This window comes from Arabidopsis thaliana, chromosome 2 (assembly GCF_000001735.4).
Source record: "Arabidopsis thaliana chromosome 2, partial sequence".
Classification (NCBI taxonomy): Eukaryota; Viridiplantae; Streptophyta; class Magnoliopsida; order Brassicales; family Brassicaceae; genus Arabidopsis; species Arabidopsis thaliana.
In genome coordinates, this window is record NC_003071.7 from 5605889 (window position 1) to 5631268 (window position 25380).

General features: G+C 34.9%; 3 protein-coding genes, 1 long non-coding RNA gene and 4 pseudogenes across 8 annotated transcripts; 3 read left to right on the forward strand and 5 right to left on the reverse strand.

Moving 5' to 3' along the window:
- Window positions 1-3680: 3680 nt before the first annotated feature.
- Window positions 3681-4436, reverse strand: AT2G13463 (uncharacterized protein). Its single transcript, NM_001335391.1, has one exon. It carries the CDS (start codon window positions 4282-4284, stop codon window positions 4099-4101), a length of 186 nt encoding a protein of 61 aa, NP_001318217.1. The 5' UTR covers window positions 4285-4436; the 3' UTR covers window positions 3681-4098.
- A 4068-nt stretch (window positions 4437-8504) lies between these two features.
- AT2G05905 lies at window positions 8505-8735 on the forward strand. The gene has a single exon (NR_140114.1). It is a non-coding gene; the product is annotated as an other RNA (long non-coding RNA).
- A 1836-nt stretch (window positions 8736-10571) lies between these two features.
- On the reverse strand, window positions 10572-11402 carry AT2G13469 (annotated as a pseudogene). The gene has a single exon.
- A 280-nt stretch (window positions 11403-11682) lies between these two features.
- On the reverse strand, window positions 11683-15355 carry AT2G13470 (annotated as a pseudogene; the record flags this gene model as incomplete). Its single annotated transcript has 1 exon — window positions 11683-15355.
- A 427-nt stretch (window positions 15356-15782) lies between these two features.
- Window positions 15783-16512, reverse strand: AT2G13480 (annotated as a pseudogene; the record flags this gene model as incomplete). The annotated part of the gene is made up of 1 exon: window positions 15783-16512.
- A 1387-nt stretch (window positions 16513-17899) lies between these two features.
- AT2G13490 lies at window positions 17900-21768 on the forward strand (annotated as a pseudogene; the record flags this gene model as incomplete). Its single annotated transcript has 1 exon — window positions 17900-21768.
- Window positions 21769-22047: 279 nt separating this feature from the next.
- AT2G13500 (Ta11-like non-LTR retrotransposon) lies at window positions 22048-23211 on the forward strand (the record flags this gene model as incomplete). Its single annotated transcript, NM_126932.1, has 2 exons — window positions 22048-22835; window positions 22983-23211. The coding sequence occupies 2 exons, from the start codon at window positions 22048-22050 to the stop codon at window positions 23209-23211; spliced, it is 1017 nt and encodes a 338-aa protein (NP_178976.1).
- Window positions 23212-24112: 901 nt separating this feature from the next.
- On the reverse strand, window positions 24113-25219 carry AT2G13510 (Ta11-like non-LTR retrotransposon; the record flags this gene model as incomplete). The annotated part of the gene is made up of 2 exons (NM_126933.1): window positions 24113-24431; window positions 24684-25219. 2 exons carry the CDS (start codon window positions 25217-25219, stop codon window positions 24113-24115), a joined length of 855 nt encoding a protein of 284 aa, NP_178977.1.
- Window positions 25220-25380: the final 161 nt, after the last annotated feature.

A 25380-nucleotide genomic window follows, 5' to 3' on the forward strand; every position in this document is an offset into this window, starting at 1 on the left:
AGTAACAGTTTCTAGAAAAGTTATTAAGAATATAGCACTATAATGTCGGTAATGTAGTAAGTAGGACTAGATAGTGAAAAGACAACAAACTCCACTACCCCAGTTAAAGGGGAAGAGAGAGAGAGCAAAGTTGGGATTAATATAGTTAAATAGGAAATATACAGAATATCACTTTTTTTTTTTTAATTATAGTTTTTTTTGTTAGTTTTGCTAATCTCTTACTAATAAAAGAAGTTCTTTGAGGCCATCTTCATCAGTAGAATTGGTAGGAGTATTTCAATATATTGTTTTTTAATCATTATCATATAATATTATTATTTATTTAAATAATTATTCTGAAAATAATTATTTAACTTGTTAAAATATGACATGTGGCAAGAAAAGTATCTCATAGTTTCTCCGCAGAGAAACTTTTCTCACTTTCTCTCCTACTTTATTATTATTTTATATTTTTTAGTGAAGGAAAAACTATGTGAGAGACTATTGATGGAGATGCTCTGAGGCTTCCGTGTGTCCACATCAGCACAAAAAACATTACTTGAGAGGAAGCCACGTCATTGCTCTTTCATCCTTAAAAAAAGAAATGCCACGTCATCTATAGGTTAAGGCTTTCACGTCTTCTCCGTTGTGTTATGGAATCGGCCATTCACCTTTCATTACCTTTCGTAACTGCGGCAATGCGGAGAGTCATCAGCTATAAAGCTTTGTAATTTATTAGCAGCTCATGTAACTTATATATCCAATCAAAGAATATAAATTACACTTTAAATTTCTTTAGTTGTGGTGCGTGTATTGAACTTAAGCAGGTTGTTTCTGAACAATTCCAAAAGAAGAGGGCTTTGTATGGGGATTGCTGCACTCGAAGAAGAAATAAGGAGATTTAAACTCTCTTTGTTTGTCTGGTCGTCGGAAGAGCTTTGTTGTCTCCTTCTTTCCTAAAAGTTCATACCAGGGCATTAAGAAGATTCTTTTAATTAACCTCTCCTACTTTTGTCTTTAAAGGTAATTTCAATATCGTTTTGCTTTCTATATCATAATCTTTCAGTGGAGTTTCTTATAAGAACGATCCACTTAGATACATTAATTGCATGTATATTGTATATAAGAAACGTCTAAATGTTAATCTATGTGTGCACATGTATAAGATTAGTGTCGTGTGTTTGAAGTTTCCTTTATATCGTCCATATATCAAATTTGACAAAGGCTTTGTAATGTTTACTTTATAGCTCATAGATTTGTATTTCGTATACTCCACTCTCGCCACTATGTCGAAACTAATGTGTTGGATGAGTAAAGTTCAAGCTTTTGAGATATGTGCGTCAAATTTGTTCACATAATTTAATTTGTTGATAAGTAATATAAATCTTGCCTACTTAAATTCCAAAAGAGAAATTGTAGTTATTGGGAAACTACTAAACTTCTATAAAATAAATTTAAATAAAGAGTATGATAAAATTTAATATAAGTCTATAGAAGTCCCAATAACTTCAGTTTCTCTTAATATAAATCTTTATAGTGTCAGAAATAGTTTATAATTTATAGAAGCACCGATGAAATCTTATTATATAAAGTATGGTTTTCAAAGTTGCTAACTCATAGGATCGTGTCACGTGTCAAGTCAAACGATCGGATCTTTACATGTGTCATTCAAAATTTAACTTTTTTATTCTCTTTAAAAAATAGAATATCTTAAAAAGTAAACAAATTTACATATACTAATTTATATATCTATATATTTATAAACAATTAACATTTATTCAAAAAACAGAAAATTAACAAATTTGTCTTTAACTAATGTAATCATAAATAGAACATTTTGAGAAAAATAGCTTAGCTTATAGGATTTAACTTTTTAATTATTTTCAATGAGAATATTTTTATTTATTAATTTTAACTCATTTAATATTAATTTGCATGATGTAAAATTAACTTACGAGATTACGGCATATATAAAAAATATATTTTCAACAATGTTTGGTTTCTAAATATTTTTGTGGATTTCTGTTTTTTTATTAATTATTAGCCTTAGGCGTTTGGGTATTTAGGTCAGGTATTTCGGGTTCGGGTTTTCGGGCTTAGAAGTTTAGGACCCGTTCGGGTAATTTGAGATATGTTTGGATACCTATTCGGATTTGGGTTTGGGTTTTTCGGGTTTTGAAGTTTAGACCTTTTCGGGTATTTGAAAATTTTGGGTTCGGGTTCGGATAGGTTTTTTTGGATCGGTTCTTCGGGTTTGGGTATTATACCTAGGCCTATTAATTATATTTTGTTAATTGTTAATTATTTTTAATACTAACTAGGATATAGGTTTGATATGTCATAAATATTATTTTGATATGAAAATGTTATCACTCAATATGAAGTGTGTAGAATTTAAATCGAGTTTATTATGATGACATAGATAGTTAAACTGTATTACAAAATTGAATGGTGTAAGATAGAAATTTGTTTTTTCTTTTTTTTTTTCTAGATACTAAATTAAATATAGAATAATGGTCGGTTATTTTTTAGAATTCAAATATCATTGATAAGATTGAGTGTATATAATTAAAATAGAATGCATAAGACTGAAATTTTGTTTAAACCAATAATTATTAAATTAAATATCAAAACAATATATAAATTGCTATATAATATTCAAATATTATCGATAAAAATTTATTTTGTATCTTACACCCGCCTAAATAGGCGGGCCTTATCTAGTTGAATATAAATCTTAAATCTTGAAAATTAAGTAATATAAATCTTCTAGACCGATGTATCAAAAGTCGTCCAGTGCTGGAAATAGAACCCCATATTTAATCAAAATGAAAAGAAACTCTTTCGTCCTGATTCATAGAACGTATATCACTCATTGTTACCAGAACATCATAACCATTCAAATTTTACTTTAGCAGTGATATTCTGAAATATATCACTAGCATAGAGGTAACTAAATATATCAAATGTCAAATATATATCATTAGCATAGTTAACAAACTTTAAAATATCTAATATCAAATATACCCGGGCATAGCCCGGATTACCCCCTAGTTTCTCTAATATTAATTGCAACAAACTTTAACAATGGTAATAGTAATGGATAGCTGATTTTATACTATTTTCTAATTTAGTCTTATATAAGTATGATTTTCAAAGTTAATCGTTCACAAGATCATGACACGTGTCAATTTTAACAATTTTAAATTTTGACACGTATAAAATAAAAATTTCTTTTTAAAACTTTTGAAAATAAAAAAAAATACTTATAAGAAATTAGAAATTTAAACAATTTTCAGAAGATAAATATAATGAAACTATACATTTTTATAATATAAAATATAAATTATAAAATTATGTCAATCAATTGATGAGATTTTAACATATGTACGTATACAAAAACTTATCCCATTTAGATTTTGACATATGCATGTTAACATAGAAAAATAAAAATTACAGATCTTTAAAATTAAGAAAAACGAAAATAAAAACTCTATAATTAAAAGAATAAATTTCAATTAAACAAATAAAAATAAAATTTCCAATCTATCAATGTGATATTTTGCCTTGTGTAAAATAACTTTTTCCTATTTAATAAATAAAAAAGGTAAAAAGATAATTATAAGGAACCCTGCTTAATAACTCAATAATAATTAGAAAGAAAAAGCTTCTCTTTCTTATCTCTCTCATATTCTTCAGAGAGAAGAAGCTTTATGTTTTTTGTTTTCCAATTAAAATCAGTTCTTTGCCGGCTAAGTCCGGATATGTACATTCTCATAAGTGTTAGTTTTTTTTAGCCGTTTTGGCTATTTTGATTTTGTTTCCTCAATCATTTTGCAGAATCTAAATTCTCTTCCGGTAAGGAAGAATCAAAATCCGAGCGTTTAATTCTGAGTTTTTAAGATCATTGGCTGCTCGATTTTGATCATGAGAAAAATAAATCCTACATATCCTAATCGTGGCCGTAATCGGCGTTGGATGAAGGTATCACCTCAAGGTTGCAAATCGTGTTGAGAGGATTTTGTTGGCTGGTGCTGAATATATCAGGAGAGCGTGTTTGCGACTGATTTGCCCTCTCGCCCGCTGCGTCTTCCCGTGTTTCATACATCTGATGGCTTACTAATCTCTGTTTTTTACAATTGGAGAGTTTAGCAAAAGGTAGCAAAGCAAGGTGATTGGAGTTTGAAGCTGAAGATCGGTAAAATCCTTGATTAGAAAAAGCTTTTCAATGGTGAAAGTCGAAGGATTGATCGGTGGTTCAGCTCGGTGGAGATGGTGGTGGATGTGCCTTTCCACTTCCAACATCCATCGATACACGTATCTTCACACGTGTCCCTTTTAGACCTATGTTATCTTGTTCTTCTTGTAATTTTGGGCTAATTGGGCTTATCTTTTGTGTAATTGGGCTCTTTATCACCTTGTAATCCTCTTTGGATTTTAATGAAAAGTTTGACGACAAAAAAAAAAGAAGATAATTATAAGAAAATTATAAATTAAAGGTTTTCAAGTCTAAAAAGATTGATAGAAAAACATTATACCTATATTTCCATAAAAGACTTTTGTTATGTGGCAAACAAAAGTTTTTTTTTAAAGTATACAATTGAAAAAGTTTAAAGAATATAAAAAGATTAATATAAGGAAACTGTAATTATATATAGTATATGTATATTTTCTATAAATATAGAAATTAGAAAATTATTATAAACGTTTTAATTATAAGTTACTAACTAAACTAGAAAAAAATGAAAAATAGAAAAAGGATTACAAAAATTATATAATGAGTTATTAATCCTATAAGAAAAAAAATATCTCATATTTTCTCACCAAGCAAACTAATTTGTTCGTAAATACTCCACCATTGATTCAAAATAATTATGATATTAGGCAAATAGCCATGAGTAAAAAATAAATTAACCTCAAACAAAAGACAAACATACAACAAAGTATTGTAATTTGGAGAAAAATGTGAAATAACTACTAATTACACGAAATTCAAAAATAAAGAAAATCAATACTGGAATTCCAACGACTTAAAGAGAAATATCCCACGAGAATTAGAGGAAAAAACAATGTCATTTAATAAAGGGAGATTTGCAAAACTACCATTTCTTTACTACCTTTTGCAACAATACTCTTTTATGTTGTTCATTTTTAAAAATACCCCTTCCTTTGAATAGAATTACCAAATTACCCTCATCTAATAGATCATGTAATTGAAAACTGAAAATTTCCCGTCAAATTGTTTTTTCGTAACAATTTTTTTCTCAGCCAAAAAAATGCATTTAAAAATCCTTGTAAATTTTTTTTGGCAAGAAATAGATTTACAAGGGATTTTAAAAGGGTTTTAAGAGATTTACAAGGGATTTTAAAAAAGTTTTAAAATATTTACAAAATTATTTAAAAGGGTTTAAAAATATTTACAAAAGATTTTAAAAGGGTTTTAAAAGATTTACAAGGGATTTTAAAAATGTTTTTAATATTTACAAAATATTTTTAAATGGTTTTAAAATATTTACAAGGGATTTTAAAAGGTTATAAAAAGATTTACAAGAGTTTTTAAAGGGTCTTCTAGTAAATTCTTTTAAAAAATTTAAAAAACCCTTGTACATCTTTTAAAACCTTTAAAAATCTCTTGTAAATCTTTTAAAACTCTTTTAAAATCCCTTGTAAATCTTTTAAAACACTTTTAAACCCTTTAAAAATCTTTAAAAAAACCTTTGTAAATCTTTGAAAGCCCTTTAAAATTCCTTGTAAATATTTTAAAACCCTTTTAAAATCCCTTGTAAATCTTTTAAAACCCTTTTAAAATCTCTTGTAAATATTTTAAAACCCTTTTAAAACAATTTTAAACCCTTTTAAAATGTTTAAATTTTTTTTGTAAATCTTTTAAAACCCTTTTAAAATCCCATGTAATTCATTTAAAACCCTTTCAAAATCCCTTGTAAATTTTTTATCGAATTTTTTTGGCGAAAAAATTTTGGCGGGAAATTTATTTTGGAATATTTTAAGCGAAAAATATGAATATTTTATTTTGTTAACATAAAACAATTTCCAAATAGGGGTAAAATGGTCATTAAAAATTTAAAGAGGGTAGAAATGAAAATGGCTAAAAAAGGGTAGAGTTGAAAAGGGACATCATGAAAAGAGCATTAGAAAGAATTTTTCTTTAATAAATATCATGTCATACTAAAATTGTAAGAGTAATATGTGATTGTTATGTAAGTGAAGATGGTGGTTATAGATGGTGTAGAAAAAAATATTATATTATATAATTTATATGATATATTTTTGTTTCTTAAAGTTAGTAATTAATATTATCATGAATAGTTATCAATCAAAAATTTTATTATGTGTCATGATTTAAAGAGATTTAGTCATTATGATATATTTTTTATTCAAACAATTTTTAATCAATAATTTTAGTGGTAAAGAAAACAATACAACAGTGAAAATAAATATTTTATATTTATGAAAGTTAATTTTTACTTACAACATTGTTAATTATTATTATTTTAAATCTGATTTTAGTTATGAAAAATAAACTCGTCCATCGGACGGGTACTTATCTAGTAATTAAGAAACTAACGTTTGTGTTAGTGTCTTTTGCAAATGAACTTTTTTAATGTAGGGTAAAGGTAAGATAAATACCAAATTGTTTTTTATCAATAAACTAGTGCAGCTACTATTTCTATCATTAACCCTCCTCTAACGACGATAGTACGGATCCGTATGGACGTTAGCGAGATGTTGTGTTTTGATTTCCGGCAACAGTTCTGAACTCCTCTTGTCTTCCACTTCTCTCCCATCATATTCTCTCTCTTGGAGTTATACTAATTGAACCTAGATCTGCAATTTTTTTTCCCTTTTTTCTCTTTTGCCAACAAAAGCTTAGATCTATTTAAAAGTTCTTGTTCTTTGAGGAGATCTTACCATTTTACGGTCACTTCTTTCTGTAATATTTTTTAATTAGACTTTTTTCTTCTTTGTTAAATGTTTAATTAATTTTATTTTTTTGTCACAAGAGTGTTAATTTTATATATGAACCACTACAACCAAAGTCATTACAAAAGTAGACAAATCCACGGTAAGCAAAAGCCTATCAACTAGTACAGAACAAGATTACCAAGACTAAACTTGACAATCACAAGAGAAGGTTAGGCTTGTATCAAAAACTGAACGTGGTGGAGAACAAAAGTTCTCGGAGTCAAAAGCCGGTGGAAACAAGTATACCCTGGAGACAAAACCTTATGAAAGGGAGACGGTGAAAGTAGTACAACCTAACCAAGAAAAGCTGTAGCCAAAATATGAACCTAAGTCTTGAAATAATCCTATCTTGCTCAAAAGAAACTCAAGGATCAAACTAACCAGGAACCAATAGAAGGAGGAAATCTAGAAGAAAATTCCATAAAAAAACAAAATATTAAAAGGGGAAGAACCTAATCTCTCACTTAACCCTCGTCCCAGGAACCTTTACACTTAACGCGCGACTTGGCGAAGCCATGAGTGCAATCCAATTAACCGAAACTTCAGTAAGAACCTCAAACACAGAGATCCCAAAGCTTGAAGGAAATGTAACCACTTCGACGATCTGCTTCTCGAATCCAAAACAATTATGCAGAGGAGAGAGAGAATCATGTAGAATCTGCGAAATTACGAAACCGGGAAACACCAACCACTTCGAGGAGGACATCCACTAGAAGAACGAGTCCCAAAAATTTGCCTCAAAAAAACTATTGAACTAGCCCTGGATCTTCCACAAGCAAGAAAAGAGAAGAGCATCCGAAGAATCACTATCCACACCATAAACGAAAGCAAGTTTAAGATGGGGAAAACCTAATCGGGTATAGGTACAACATAAAGTCCAAGTTATAATGGGCTTCTACAAAGATTATTTCCCAATACAAAGCCTTGGAGTTGACAACAAAGAGAGATGTTGAAGGATAATCTTCACCACACGTGGGAAGCATAGAACATGATAAGAAACCACATGTTGCAGCAAAGCAACAAGTCATCAACCACCAACCCTCTCCACCTTTGTAGAAACAACGAGATAGACGTATAAAACAGATCATAACAAATTCAATAGGTTGCTAAATCCACCAATTGGGATTCAACGAACAAACTCCATTAGAGAATGATAAGATCTGAAAGTCCACCACCGTTTGCTAATCGAACTGAAGCTTAGAGACAACGACTGAGAGTCAATCTAAAATTAACAAAGGAACACATCTTCATACCATCAATCTTAGTCGCAAAACTCTGAAAAGAAACATGCTAGAGAGAGTTGACCTTAGTCGCCTAAAACCATGACGCTGATACAATTTATTCAGGAAAAAGATAAGAAGCGGCAACAGATAACCGAAACAATAGCTAACCACAACAGATAGCCGAAACAATAGCAAACCACACCAGAAACAAAACCGGACTACACCAGAAAGTTGGTAAGCATACCGAACGGTGGAACAAGGATTGAGTTCCCTATCTTTGAAGAATCCTAGAGAGAGAAACTCAGACATATATGTTTGGTCTTTTTTTTGTCTGAATGATTCATGATATTAACAACAACATGTTCACAATTACAAAGGGGAAACGAGGGCAATCAAACTACAAAAAATCATTACAATTATGTAATACATTTATCAATTTCAAACACCATCTCTAGCCAAAAAGAGTAGTCTTATGCTACATAAGATTGTGATTGGTCCGCCATTGTGACACTTTTAACTATGAGGAAAGCTCCTTGGTTTGCTCATCGATCTTCTAGTGTCATCTTCCAACATGGATGAGGAAAACATGGTGGAATACAATTGCCGACGGAACTTAAACCCGAGAAACTAAGCCGGCGGAACTCTAACCCCCAGAAACTAAATTCCAACATAGGGAGACAAGCAAAAGACATAAAACTAAAAAAAAATCTAAACTTGATTGAAAGGATTTGAGGTAGAGAACCAAATTTCTTACTACCCGAGCCAACCGAGATCGCAAAACAAGCAGGAAGTCGTTGAAGGAGCTGACAACCAATCCATAAAAGTTTCGATTTACAAGCCTCACTTGATAATTAAGAGTCTTCAGAAGAAAAAACCTTAGGATCCCTTGGATGGCGGGAAGGAGGAATCTCGGCCAAAACTTGCAGGGACCATTGGAATCATGGAGCCGGGAGTGTCAACCAATAAACGTGAACCGGTAAAAGGACCCAAACCTAGGCGGATCTTGTCCTAAATCTATTTGTTGACGCTGTGTGAGGAAACCTAAAAATTAGGTTGCCCAAACCAAATTACCACTACACCGACAATGAGTGGCTTAGAGCCATCACAGTTAAGGCTAAAGAGGACTCAGGCGAAGAAGAAACAAGAACCTCCAACAAAAACCAAGCAATAAAAACCTAGATCTAAAAAGAGAAAAAAGCAGAGAACCAATCGACGTCGTGACCAATCCAAAGATCTTTCCACACAAAGACATAAAACTAAATAACTAAACAAAAGCGAAAAGAACCAATCAACGTCGTGACCATGTTGGCCCACACGCACCGGTCGGAGGCAAAAAACACAACCAGCGGCGAGTTGTAGAGAGAAAGAAGAGAGAATTAATAATAAGGATACATGTTTGGTCATAAATATTTAATTAATTAGACTATCAATTTTATTTTATTTGTAATTTAAATGTTGGTTAGAAAAAAAAAAAAGAAAAAAAAAGTCTAGGAGATTGTTTTTTTTTATCTTTTTATGCTAAAGTATTTTTATATGTCTTTTTCCAACAAATTGACTACTATATATATGTGGAACAAGTTGCATCATTCAACAATGGGAAATCATTTTGGAGAGGCTTGTTACAAGGAGAGAAACTTTTTACGGACCAAAGAAACAAAATAAAAGAGTACTGATAAAGAACTACAAATTACAGAGTAAAGAAATACAGATAGGGGTACATTATATTTGTCTGCCAATTGTGGAAGGCCTGCAAAGTGAGTAGTTTGTGATAAGCAGAACATCATGACTCCTCAATAAAACCAGACCACGAAAAACATTTTTCGAATCTGATCTTAAAGCTTCCATCTTATGTATGTGTCATGACAGCTTCTTACTCACCATTGTATCAGTACAACAAGCATTCTTAGGAGTCTGATTGAAAACCTTTGAGAAATCTTCAAACGTAGACCCATAAAGCTGCAATACTTAAGACTAAAAGGTGATAAACATAGCAGCATCAAAAAGAGTATCTCACAACACACTCCAAACTAAACTAAAAGAACTGTAGATGCAAAATAAGCTAAACAAATTGTACCCCAAAAAGTGTTAAGCACAGAGTATAAGGGTATGTTATACTCTGAGTGTCCCATAACTGAAAAGGTCTATGGAGGGTGAGAAGGTACCGGAGAAAATCTGACTCCATGATCTTTTCTACACTGTCTCATGCTTCTGTCCGGGGTGGGATCAATTTCTTTTCCTTTTTTCGTTTAGAAATCTCACCAGCTTCTTGTCGCACCGTGTTATTAAGAACACTTGGAGTGGAAGAGTCATCAGAGGAAACCTTGGCATGAGAAAGTGATAAGTGACTCCTCTGTTGGTCCACATCAGGTTCATTCAAATCCATACCTATTGAAGCAGGGCTCGGCGGTTGAGAATTAGGTCTATGAGAAGAAATATCTGAGGTGGAGGACTTGTGTTCAGGCGGTGGTTGGAGCCTGCTCCTTCTTCCCAAACAGGAACCACTAAAACATCTGCTTCATCATCAACATCATTATGAGGGATCATCGGCTGGGCTAGATAAGGACAATGATCAACATCATGGGTGATACGACAACAGTTTGAGCAAATCCTCCGAAGGCTTTCATATTCAAAACCAATCATTGCTCCTTCTCGTGACTCAAAACGTACGCGACGAAAGAACCTCAAACGATCTGTAATACTAATCCTCACCTTAATACGGATAAAAGCTATTTGAGTGGAGGTTTCTTCATCAAAATCAAGCCCCATAACTTGTCCCAAGGTACTAGCGACAAAGCGAACAGTCATGGTAGACACATAAAGGACGGGAATTCCCCTTACTTGAACCCAAAGGTCAATATAAGTAAGAAAGTCTCCACGGGGAAAGTCTTCCCATCTTTGTAAGGCCACAAACCATTAATTAAACAACCAGGGACCTCTCAGCATCATAGAAGCCATTTCAAGTGCAGAGCGAAAGCGAAACTGAATACACATCTCATCAAATATGCGGCCATGGACCCTAGTTGCTAGACCCCAACTGCGAGGTACATCTCTGAGAACTCTTCGAAGATGCTGAGCATGAGTGTTAAGAGGTCGCCCAATTAGACTGGGTCTATTACTAGCAACAACACTAGCATAAGGAGTTTGAGGAACAAACAATTCAGGATCATCACGCCCTAAGACCATGTATTGTAAATCATGCAAAATCTCATCAGCCATTGAAAGAGAACGACGGAAGGAAAAGTTGAAGTAAAAGAAGCTCAAAAGAAAAGAAATAGAACAAAGGTGTAAAAGACCAAGTTATATATAGGGAGGTAAAAACCAAGGCAATAAGATTAGATACGGGAAAACAAAATTATAAAATAAATATTTTTGTACTTTCTTAAATATAGTAAATATATTGTACTTTGAACTGATAACTTATCGTAACAGTAACCTCAAAAAGTCAAACTTATGATGGCGGTAAACATTGAGAAACCAATGTCATATGAGAAAAAGAAGTAGCCATAAATATTTTCTCAGCAAAGAAATTCTTTAACCAACCAAGAGGTCCTTGTGCAACATATGATGATAGACGATAGTCAGATGTTACACTATAAGCAATACGAGAAGCTCCCACATTGAAATGTAAGGGCTCAAAAACCATCATCCATCCCTACTTATCCAGACTTAATTGTAGCAAAGGGAAAATATGACTTACAAGAGATGGCCAAGCAGCAGGTTTATTCAATGCCTGAATAATTTCATATGTTGAAGCAGCAAATAAGACATTCTGAAATTTCAAACTCTACATGCTTTCAAGTGCCCATTCCCTGCTTTTAATCTTTGCTTTAAAAACAGAGGCCACCTGAGAATATGATCTACGACTGTGAAGTAGAACATTTTCCATAGGATCTCGAACAACCCAAGAAGCACTAGATAAAGCCAAGTTTTTTGACCAAGAGAAACCAATGTTGCATTTAACTTCAGCCCACAATGGAGGAGACCAATGAAATGTGTGATATGAAGTTGAAAGCGAGACATTGTGATTTGGAACCTGAGCAGACAGCCAAGCTATTGAATCCTCATAAGCTATACAAACAAAACAATCTGGAGGATACAGAGACCCATTAAAAAGTAGCTTGTTCCTATTTTTCCAAAGAAACCATACAATCCAAGGGAAAATTGCACGGGTCTCATTGCTAATATTTTCATTGTGCCTCATGGAGAAAACATATTTGAAATTCTCAAGGTCGATGCATCCAAAACCTTCAGGAGGAACAAGAATGTTAGAGAGTGCCCACACTTGTCGAGCATAAGGACAAAGAAACAGAATGTGGTTAACTGTTTCCTCCACTGCACCACATAAGAGACATCCATCATAGTTATGAATTCCACGTGTCTGTAATCTTTCTGAAACTGTAATTGCCCCCTTAATGCTTTTCCACAGAAAAACCTGAATTTTTGGAGATGTTTTGAGTTTCCAACAGTCTACCGAAATCGGAAACAATGATGGAGAAAGAGATGGTGCAACAAACTTCTCTTTATTTTCCAAATGATAGATCAGCTCATAACCGGATTTAACAGAATACACACCATTCCGATTTCCAGCCCAACAGTAAGAGTCCTGTCTCGCTAATAAAGGTTTTGTAGAAAGAATGCGACTCACATCATCAGGATGAAACAACTCACCAAGAAGCCAAATATTCCACAAACCAGAGTGAAGATGTATAAGATTAGATACTCTAAGGTGAATGTTCATAAGAGATTGAATACTCTGTTGTCTTCTAGCAGAATCATCAAAAATCCATTTATCAATCCATACCCATATCCTTGCCATTACCAATGACACGTTTAAGCCCTTTGAGAAGTAGATTCCTGCCAAAGAAAATGCTTCGCCAACCATATGAAGGACGAGAACCCAATTTACCTTGCAAAAAGCATGTTTTCTTATAGTATCGACTCTTGAAAAACCTAGAAAACAGGCAATTAGGTTCATGTAATAATCTCCATGCTTGTTTTGCTAGCAGAGCTTGATTGAATAATTCCAAATCCCTAAAACCAAGACCACCAGCACACTTTAGCATTGTCAACTTATCATGGCTATCCAATGAATCTTCTGTGGTGCATGAGAATTACTCCACCAATATTCCATCATGGCACTTGTCAGCTTTTTAATAGCGCTCTTAGGAAGTTTAAAACATGACATGGCATACATTGGTAAAGCCGTAGCTATCGACTTCAATAAAACTTCCTAAGAGAAACATTCTTAGCATACCATCCAAACAACTTTGACTATAATCTTTCTTGTATAAACCCTAAAAGTTGTTGTTTTGATCTACTAAGACATTCAGGTAACCCTAAATATTTTCCTCTACCACCCTCTAAATCAATGCATGTCTGAATTTTAATTCAGTTCTTGATGTCATCTGCTACTTTAGAACCAAAACTAATAGCATATTTTCTCTTATTAATCTGTTGGCCAGACATCTGTTCATATTTATCAAGGCAAAGAAGAACCTCATCACATTGAGTGATTGACGCTTGACAGATGAACAAACTATCATCAGCAAAGAGTAGATGATTGATAGCTGGTCCAGAGGGATGATGTTGAATACCAAAAATTGTACCTTTCTCGTGAGCTTGATTAAAAAGATGAATCAAAGCTTCAGTGGACAGAACAAAAAGAAAAGGAGATATAGGATCTCCCTGTCGGATACCTCTTTCAGGTTTTACGAAGCCATAAGGCTGACCATTAATCAATACTGAAAAAGTTACTGAAGTTACACACCCCATTATCCATACTGAAGAAAAAAACCATTGCTTATAAAATTCCTTGTAGAAAGGTCCATTCCAACATATCATAGGCCTTTAACATGTCTGTCTTGAGTAACATAGAAAATGCTTAAATATCCGGATGAGAATTCAAGCTGTGAACAATCTCATGAGCAATCAAAATATTATCTGAAATCATCCTTTCTGAAACAAAGGCTGCTTGAGTTGGAGATATAATGGACGGCAAATGGATCTTTAATTTGTTAACAAGGATTTTGGACACTATTTTATAAAGCACAGAGCAAAGACTAATTGGTCGAAGATCAGTCATTTGATTAGGCGCTTCAATCTTAGGAATTAGGCACATATTTGTATGGTTCCATCATTGAGCCATTTTTCTGTGCTTTTTCGTCTCCAAAACACCTCTTCTTCTCAGAAAGCAACAACAAGTTCATTCTTCAATTGTCTTATTCTAGCAAAACAGGGAGAAGAAGATTCATCATGTAATTTCAATGCCTCTCTGAGTCTTCTGATACATCGTTCTGAGTTAGTCCAATACTTTTGCTTCCATTCCTGAATTGCTTTCTTACAAGTTTCAGCTTTATGAATAAAAGAAGAAGATGACCCTGAAGACTCTGTATTCCAAGCATGTGTAAGCATTTGTAAAAACGAGGGATCCTCAGCCCATCTCTTATCAAACCTGAATTGTCCTCTGAAAAAATCTTTGTCTTGAGTAAATTCAACCAGAACCGGCTTGTGATCCGATCCTAGTTTCTCCAAGAACCATTGATGAGCAGTTGGAAACATAGAGAACCACAACCGATTATCAAAACACCTGTCAAGCTTGCATTCAATCCATTGTTTATTTCTTGTGCCACCCCAGGTGAAACCATTGCCAGAACTGCCAACTTCAGACATATCACAAGTCGCCAAAAGGTTCCTAAAAGGTTGAAAAGAACTATCCACACGAAGAGGCCACCTAACTTTTCAGAATTAGATAAGATCTCATTGAAATCCCTTATCATACACCATGGTTCCTGTCCAACTACACCAATCCGTGAGATCCTCTCCCAAACTAGTGGTCGAAGATGAGACGTTGGATTGCCATAAACACAAGATACAAACCATGTGTTTGGACCATCAAAAATCTTCAAATCTATCAGATTTTTATCAGCAAAAAGTATTTCTATATCTAACACATTTTTCCAAAAAATTGCAAGTCTTCCACTAAGTTCATCAGGCTCCACTGTTTTAAAATTATCATAACCTAACCAACCATAAACTTTAACAAGAAAATCTTCTGCATTTTTCATCTCCATGAGGAGTAAAATATCTGGAAAATGAATCCTTCTCATTTCCTTAAGATGCCGAATTGTCCAAGGATTCCCCACACCTTGGCTATTCCAATTCATGATACCTATTGATCCCTCGGTGGTCCGCTAGGAACCACCGTATCTTTAGCTCACTTGGAGTACTACACCACACCTTTGCCTTACTCCGCAATTTTCCATTTTAAAACCTCTTCAGTAGGATCCACAGAAGATCCTATAGCTAATCCTTTCACAGAAACCTTGTTCTCTTTGGATTTACAAATCACGATCTTGGTTTTTACACGGAACCAAATTCCCAATCTTTAATCCTGAAGAAATGGCGGTACAACATCCAGAAGAGAAAACAAAGGGAAGAATACATTGGGAAAAACCTGATGAAACATCTGAGGATATAGTCACCAGAGCTGAGACTGATGGATGAGGAGTATAAACTTTAATAGCATCAGCCATTAACTTTGGTAATCCTGGGGGTAAAGTAGTGCAATGTTGAGGGAGAGATTCCTCTTTTTTATCTTTAGAAGGAATATCAGCAGGAGCAGAAATCTCTTCAAACAAAACATTTGAATCAAGAGGAGAGATAAAAGGGCATCTTAATTTATCATGAGTCAACCTTTGACAATGAAAGCATCGTTTGCGAATCCTTTCATAATCAATGCCAATCTTAACCAAAGTTCCATTAGGAGTCTGAACTTCTTTGAATTTTTTTAAAACCTTTGAAACATCCAACAGAACCCTAACTCTGACAAAAGCTCTACTCTGAGCATGTGCTTCCTCAAAAGGAAACTCCAGAATTTTGCCTATTCATGCAGCAATAGTCGCTATGGTCGTCTAAGTTTTCAATGATTAACAAGAATATTCCTCAGACGAATCCACACTGGAAGATACCTCAAATAATCAGGTGGAGGATCTTCAATCCATTTTTCCATGACCACACACCAATCATCCTGTGTCCAAACACCAGTTTTCAAAACTTCAAGAAGATCATCCTCATGATTGAAGATAAACTCGAAACGATCCTTAGATACAGCAATCCCACGAACACGATCATATAGTCTCCAAATCCTATGCATCTCTAAAATCCATTTGCTCATACGTTGATTCTCAGGATTTAAAAACCGACTTAGAAGACTGCTTGAATTTCTTTCAGTAGAAGAGAATTGAGGTTGATCAAATAGAATAATTGGTTTATCTTCCTCCTCTTCAATCGACATCTCCTTCAAATACTTATCTATTGAAAATCTATTACAGTTCCGCATAAAGAATATCCAAGAGAAATCACAAACGCTTCCAAGATGTTCAGAGCAAAAACCAGATAAAAGATTATCCACAAGAAATCATAAACGCTTCCAAGATGTTCTTAGCAGAAATCAGAACCAGAGAGGATTTGTTTCAAACACAAACTTCTGAAAAACTGAAACCCAAATTTGGACAGAAAACAAGTATATCTCCAAGCAAAGCTCTGCTCAGACAGAAGATACCTAAGAGAGAAGTACTGAAACCCAAAGAAATGGGACGGCGGTGATTGAAATCAGGAAGATTGTAATCGTAGAAATTGACCAGCTAGGAGAGAGAACAGAGCGAAAGATCTAATTTTTGGTCTCCAGAACGGATTAGTATTTGTATATGTTCATATTTCTCTTTTGTGCCATCTTTTTAATAATTTAATCTTCATACAGAAGATAATCTCCAACAAATTCCATCGTCGTCGTTAATCAAATCGATGTCCCAGGTTTCTTTTGGGCTTAAGGACTTTTCTCTCAGGTTGTTTCAACCGTTCGGAGCTCCTACCGGAGATTTCAACGTACTCGGTCCGGTTCTGAAAATCTTTACATCGTGTTCTGTTTATGAGTTCTGTTTTTTTCTGCTCTGTTCTGTTTTGTTGGGTTTTCGATATCTTTCTCAAAAGTTTGGACGTATCAAGAGTATGGATCTGGATAAAGCTATTCAAGATATGTCTATTGAAGATAACAAGACGTTGATTCTATCTAATCTTCCCTAATTTTGCTCAGTTGAAAGAAACAGCTGCAGTTTGCCGGGATGGTTTTTGAATCCGGAAAATCAGAGGATGTCTAACTTGATTTTAGATATGCCTCATATTTGACGTCTAGCTTCTCGGGTTCGTGGTGTAGCTCTTTCCAAAGACCGATTTCAGTTTTTCTTTAAATTTGAGGAAGATTTAGAGGAAATTTTGAAAACATGTGTATGGACTCAAGATGATTGGGGGGTTGTGATGCAACGATGGAATGAGAAACCACCTTCTGATTATTTGATGTTTCTTCCGATTTTGGTTCGTGTAAGGAATATTCCCGTTAACTACTATACTAAAGAAACAATTAAGGAGATAGCGGTTGCCTTGGGGAAGTGATGGAAGTTGTTATGGACTCTGACAAATCTCAAGTTCAGGATTATGTTCGGGTAAGGTTTTTTTTCCTATGTCTAATCTCCTTCGAAATAGTAAAGCGGTTCAGCTTCCTACGAGTGAAATAGTCATCATTTCTTTTGACTACAAGAGGATCCGGAAATGGTGTTTCCAATGTCAAAGGTTGACTCATGTTAAAAGCAGATGTTCGTTCAAAGTTTCAGGTTCTGTAACTCTTGCAGTTATGAATTCTGTAACCATCGTTGGATCAGTAAGGCGTCCTAAGATGGAATTGTCAAGGCTTGAGGAATCCTTGGACAATTCGACACCTTAAGGAGATGAAAAAGGATCATTTCCCAGACATTTTATTCCTCATGGAGACTAAGAATTCAATAGAGTTTGTTTCTAAAGTTTTCTGTTGGCTTGGTTACGATTTTATGCATACTGGTAGAACCTGGAGGGAGAAGTGGAGGTTTAGCAATCTTTTGGAAAGGTCATTTAAACATTCAGGTTCTCAGTGCAGATAAAAATCTTTTGGATCTTCCGGTTTTTTCAAGAAATAAAGTTTGGTTTCTTTCTTGTACAAGTAATGGGTTCACTTGGGGTGGTAACAAAAATGATCAATGGATTAAGTGTAAATAAGATAGATGTTTTGGGAATCCAGCCTGGTTTTCTTTATTCCCAAATGCTCATCAATGGTTTCTTGACAATTTTGGATCTGACCATCGACCTGTTTTGGTTAAATTCACTGACGATAATGAGCTTTTTCGAGAATATTTTCGATATGACAAAAGATTTGCTGATGATCCGTTTTGTATTGATGCTATCTATCGTTCTTGCAATTGTGCAATGTCTCAAGGTACTCACTCATCTATTTTTAGTCTTACTGAATGTCGTATGGCCATTAGTGTTTGGAAACACTCGGCTGATACTAATTCTCATAGTAGAATTAAAAGATTGAGGAAAGATTTAGATGAGTTGAAGAGTCTGCAATTTCCAGACTGACCTAGGATTGGGTTTATCAAGGATCAGCTGGGACTGGCTTATGGGAATGAAAAATTGTTTTGGAGACAGAAAAGCAGACAAAATGGCTGGCAGGTGGAGATAAGAACACAGGGTTCTTTCATGCTGCGGTGAAAGTTGCTAGAATAGGGAATTCATTGACTTTTCTTGTTGATGAAAATGAACAAGAACACACTAGAAATAGTGATAAAGGGAAACTTGCGACATCCTTTTTTGAGACCTTATTCTCATCTTCGTATCAAACAAATCAGAATATCTATTAGGAAGGATTTCAATCCAAGGTCTCTTTAGAATTATATCAGAATCTGACTCATGATGTCACGGAATTGGAAGTGTATAACGCAGTGTTTTCTATTAATAAAGAAAGTGATCTGGGGCCAGATGGTTTTACTGCATTATTTTTTCAACAACACTGGGATTTAGTGAAGCCTCAAATCTTAAGTGAGGTCTTTGGTTTTTTTCAGACTGGTGTTCTACCTCAGGATTGGAATCACACTCATATTTGTCTTATTCCTAAGATAACTACACCACAGAGATTGTCTGATCTTAGACCTATCAGTTTGTGTTTTGTGTTATATAAGATTATATACAAGATTTTGATTGCAATATTGAAAAAACATCTCCCAAAAATTATTTCCACAACTCAATCTGCTTTTGTTCCTGACCGTTTGATCTCTGATAATATATTGGTTGCTCATGAAATGATTCACAGTCTGAGAACCAATGATCGCATAGCTTATGAACATATGGCTTTCAAAACGGATATGTCAAATGGCATATGATAGAGTTGAGTGGCCTTTTTTGGAAGCTATGATGAATGCTCTGGGTTTTAACAGCAAATGGATATCGTGGATAATGCAATGTGTAACATCAGTCTCTTATTCTGTTTTGATTAATGGTCAGCCTTATGGTCAAATCATTCCAGAATGTGGAATTCGCCAAGGTGATCCCCTATCACCAGCTTTGTTCGTCTTATGTACTGAAGCTTAATTCATATCCTTAACAAAGCATAAAAAGAAGGAAAAATAACTGGTATTAGGTTTCAGGATAAGGAAGTTTTAGTCAACCACTTGTTATTTGCTGATGATACTCTTTTGATGTGCAAGGCTACAAAGCAAGAATGTGTTGAGTTATTGAATTGTTTATCTCAATATGGTCAGCCTTCCGGTCAATTGATCAATTTAGAGAAGTCTACAATTACGTTTGGGGCACAGGTTGATACTGAAACCAAAAACTGGATAAAGAATGCTTCAAGTATTCTCTTGGAGGGAGGAACTGGAAAATATCTTGGCTTACCTAAGTGTTTAAGTGGCTCAAAAAAGGAATTGTTTGGTTTTATTAAGGAAAAACTGCAATCAAGACTAACAAGTTGGTATTCCAAAACATTATCTCAAGGAGGGAAGGAAGTCCTACTCAAATCTATTGCTTTAGCTCTTCGGTCTATTCCAGGTCTTGTTTCAAATTGCCTAAGAGTTTATGTAAGAATTTGACTTCTGTGATGATGAAATTTTGGTGGAACAGTGTTCAAAGGAAAATCCATTGTATTAGTTGGCAAAGGTTAACATTACCTAAGGAACAGAGAGGGTTTGGTTTCATAGATCGGCAATGTTTCAACAAGGCCTTATTGGCTAAACAAGCTTGGAGACTCTTGCATGAGAAAGAAAGTCTGTTTTGCAGAGTTTTTAAGAGCCGATATTTCTCTAAGTCTGATTTCATTAATGCTACCAAAGGCTCTAGACCTTCATATGCTTGGAACAGTATTTTATTTGGTAGATAATTACTTCAGGAAGGTTTGAGAATTGTGATTGGGAATGGGAATCATACTTCTGTTTGGATTGATAACTGGTTGCATGATGGTCATAATCGGAGACCAATGAATAGACAGCCTCTCATTGATATTACTTTGAAAGAAAGTCAACTTATTGACCCGGTGTCTAGGAATTGGAATCTTAATAGAGATTTATTTCCTTGGAAGGACATTCAGATTATTATCAAGCAAAGGCCGATGGTGTTTAAAGAAGATTCTTTCTGTTGGTTACATTCTAATTCTGGTTTATATTCGGTTAAATCAGGATACGAGTTGATCAATAAACAAGTCCATCATCTGATGTACCAAGAAGCTGAAATTGCTCCTTCTTTGAACTCTCTTTTTGACAAAGTATGGACTTTGTAAACAGCTCCAAAAATCAAAATTTTCCTCTAGAAGGCATTACATGGGGCTCTCTCAGTTGAAGCTAGGCTTAGAACGAGAGGAATCATTATTGCTGACGGATGCTTAATGTGTGATGAAGAAAATGAAACCATCAACCACATTTTACTCCAATGTCCGTTAGCTCGACAAGTATGGGCAATTTCTCATTTATCATATCCGGGATTTCCAGCTCTCTGTATGCAAATATAAGTAAATTGTTTGACTTAACTCAGCATCATGGTGGTCTTCACAATGTGAGATTTGTTAATCCATGGATTATGTGGTCGTCATGGAAAAACATGAATAAGTTGTTGTTTGGAGGTATTTCCTCTATGACAACTACTATTGCAGACAAGGCTTTTGACAATCATAATCAATGGTTCTTAGCGCAGCCTTATAGACATGAAGATGAGAAAATTATGAGGATTATGCACTGGAGTCCACCTTTGCCTGGTGATTTGAAATGTAATATTGGGTTTGAATGGTCTAAACAACATCAATTCTTGGGCGCATCTTGGGCGGTACGTGATTCACAAGGTACTGTCTTATTTCATAGTAGACGTTCTTTTGCTCAGGTAAATTCTCTCTTTTATGCTAAATTACGAAGCTGGGAATGGGCACAAGAATGTATGATTCATCATCAACTTAACAGAGTGACTTTTGCTGCTTTCTACTTATGAGATTATTCAAGCATTACACAAATCGAATGATTGGCTTCTTCTATTAGGTCATATCACAGAGCTTTTGAGTCTCAGTCATGCAAACCCAAATTGGTTCCTACTAGTAGAACCCTCTCTTTGTAATGGAGGAGCGACTGCAATTGCCACAAGTGTTGTTACAGGTTTTCGATTTCAAAGCTACATGGCTAGAGGACATCCGTTGTGGATGACAAAGCTTTTTACTGAAGAAAGAGGAAACTAGATTGGAGATTGGGATGTATTTTTGTTTTATTTAGTGTCGCTTTCTTAAGTCTCAGGTTTCTTTCGTGTCAGGTCTTCTTAGTCTGCAGGTTCTATTGTCTTTATCTTTCTTTTATCATTCTTAATTTGTTTTAATATCCCAATAGTTTTATTATTATACTTTAGTCTTTTTCTATTCGACCAAAGTTTTAGCTTCTTTGGTTCTCTAAGTCTATATATATTCTCTGTTTTTTAGTTTTAGTGTTAGTTATCCCTTTCTCTTTTCTCTAGTTCTCTACATCTCAACATGGTCGATGTGTTATGGGACGAGATTCAAAATCTGGAGTTGGGTCAAGATTATCCTACTTTGTTCATTCCCAATGAGGCCTATGTGATGGTTGAAGACCGCAACAGGCTTAGTCTGATTGCCAGACCTCTGCTTCCAAGGGTACAAAATTTTAACGCTGTTATTAATGCTTTACCAAGAGCTTGGGGTCTTACTGCTCATGTTCATGGACGAATCCTAGATGCTACGTATGTTCAACTTCTGTTTCAAACAGAGATATACTTGTTATCGGTTCAAAGGAGGGAAGTATGGTTGTTTAATAACTGGTTTGTTGCATCTCAAAGATGGGAGGCTGCTCCTTCTTTGAATTTTGTAACCACAATTGATCTTTGGGTTCAAATGCGTGGCATACCAATTCTTTATGTTTTTGAAAAAACAGAGCTAGAGATTGCTCAAGAGCTTGGGGAGATTATATCTTTGGACTTTCATGATGCCACTTCTACACAGATTGCTTATATCCGAGTTAGAGTTCGTTTTGGTATTACTGATCGTTTAAGGTTCTTTCAGAGAATCACCTTTGAGTCAGGAGAAACGGCTTTAATTCGGTTTCAGTATGAGAGACTTAGGCGCATCTATAGTTGTTTTAGGTTTACCCATAACTTGAACTATTATCCTTATCGCCAACGTTTTCAGAGCATTGACAGGGAAAGAGCTGTTTTCAGAGATAGTGTTTTGAGGTCAAGCTTTAACTCTCAATCTCAGATGACTGATAGCTCTCTTCAGGTTCCTTTACATCCACCTCCACGAGTGCCAACACCTCCACTGAATCCACAAGAATTGGCAGCAGCTACTCCATACTTTCCCATTTTAAGATATTCAGCTTTCCAAGCTTTCACAATTCCGACTACTCAAGTTGATATTGGACGTCAACAGATTTTCCCTGACTCTAACATCAGTCCATCCTCTGGAGATGCGATTACTTCTGGAATAATGCGAGTCTTTGAGGTGGGTGAATCATCAAGAGGTGTTCAAGATGGGGAATCTCACAATAACATGAATCTTGGGGAGTCATCTAAGAGGAAGAACTTGGTCATTCTTCAGCGTGATAAGGAGTCAAGACAACACAAACAACAAGAAACTGAGCAAAGAATGGGAGGTATTCTGAAACCTCCTAAGAAACGTTAATCACTATGCTCATTCTGTCACATTTTTTGGTTTAAGGCTGCTATGGTTTCATGGTTGCAGCCTCAGTTTCAGGTTTGAATAACAACTCAGATATGGTCTCTGCATCACTTTTTGGAGTTCGGAATGACATATCTGTTTTGGTCTGCTGTTTTACTTGCACCTTTTGTTCCATCTTTTGTTCTACAACATGGATACTTATGTGTTAACTTTGGTTTATCCATAGTTGTTAGTTTGTAGTTTAAAAGTTCTGTTATGTTTTAAGTTTCACATGTTGTTGCCTGAAGGTTGTAAGTGGATGTTTCCACACATGTACTTTGATAGACTTTCGTTTCAATGAATGACAACACTTTTTTTTCCTCATAAGTGTTGCTTTTCATTTATAACAGAGTTTGCCAAAGATACAAGAGTGGAACAATCCACCTTCATGCTACAGACAACACTTTAAACAGAAAACAACAATGGAAAACCAAACAAGCGGAATCCATGTTGTAGAACTTAAATATTGAAACTGAAACTACAAAACACAGCCGATGTGATCAGTTCCAAAAAGTAACACAAAACCATATCCAAAATGTATTTGGTCTTTAGCACGGTAGTCATCTTCTCCATGAAGTCAACAAAACACCTGCCTTAGAAACTAAACAACAATGGATTGACCTAACAAGAGTAATCCATGCTGCAAAAGATAACCATAAAACTGAAAACACAAAGCACTCAATATCTCATGATCCAAAAAGTGATATAGAGACCCTATCCTAGCTATTATTCAAACCCTTAACTAAGACTGCAACATGAAACCATGGCAGCCATAAACCAAAAAATATGACAAAATCCATTGAGTGGTTAACGCTTCTTAGGAAGTTTCAGAATACCTCCCATTTGATGATCAGTTTCTTGATGCTTAGTTTGCCTTCTCATTGTCACTTTGTAGAATCACTAAGTTTTTTCGTTTAGAAGACTCCCCAATGTTCCTGTTATTGCGAGATTCTCCATCTGGACAAGGACGAAATGATTCTCCTACCTCATAAACACGTCGAACTCCTGAAGTAATCGCAGCTCCAGAGGAAGGATTAATGTTAGAGTCTGGGAAGACATGATGACGACCTACACCTCCTTGAGTAGAAGGAACCATGTAAGGTTGGAAAGCTGCATTTCTTGAACTTGGAAAATAAGGACTAGCACCTGCTAATTCTTCTGGATTCAATGGAGGAGCTGGGACCCTTGGAGGTGGAGTTCAAGGAGCAGGCAAGAAACTAGCAGTCATCTGAGACTGAGAGTTTAAACTGGACCTTAAAACACTATCTCGAAAGGCCGCTCTTTCCCGGTCAATGCTCTGCAGACGTTGAAGATAAGGACAATAGTTCCTGTTATGATTGAACTTGAAACAGCTACTACAGATACGTCTTAATCGTTCATACTGAAACCGAATTACAACTTATTCTCCTGACTCAAAAGTGATGCGTTGAAATAACCTTAGACGCTCGGTGATACCAATCTGAACCCGGACTCTAATATAAGCAATCTGAGTTGAAGTAGCATCATGAAAGTCTAAAGAGATAATCTCTCCAATCTCTTGAGCAATCTCTAAAGCTGTTTCTTCATACACATAAGGAAGGGGAATACCACGCATCTGAACCAAAAGATCAATGGTAGTGACAAAGTTTAAAGCAGGAGCAGGCTCCCATCTTTGAGATGCAACAAACCTGTTGTTAAAAAGCCATGGTTCCCTCCTTTGTACTGAGACCAAGTCCATTTCTGTGTGAAACAGGAATTGCACATACGTAGCATCTAAAACTCTTCCATGAACATGAGTTGTTAAACCCCAAGATCTTGGTAAAGCAGCAATAACAGAGTAGAGATTTTGTACCCGTGGATTGAGAGGTCTTGCTATTATACTCAGCCTGTTGGTTTCAGCCACCATAACATAAGCTTCATGTGGAATAAACAGAGTCGGATCCTCCGGACCTAACTCAAGGTTTTGTATCTCATCCCACAGCTTATCCGCCATGTTACTCAGAGTATGAAGGAAGAAAATGAAATTGAGATATAAAAGACTCTAACAAAGAAGTATAAATAGAAGAAAGGAACTATAAAATGAATAACCTAAAGTTAAACATTAATAAAATAAAGGCTAAAAAAAAGAAGCCGCAAAAACAAAACCCAAATCTA

Excerpts from the sequence above, each read along its gene's own strand:
- AT2G13463 (NM_001335391.1), bottom strand. The coding sequence starts at position 4,284 with ATGTTGGAAGTGGAAAGGCACATCCACCACCATCTCCACCGAGCTGAA.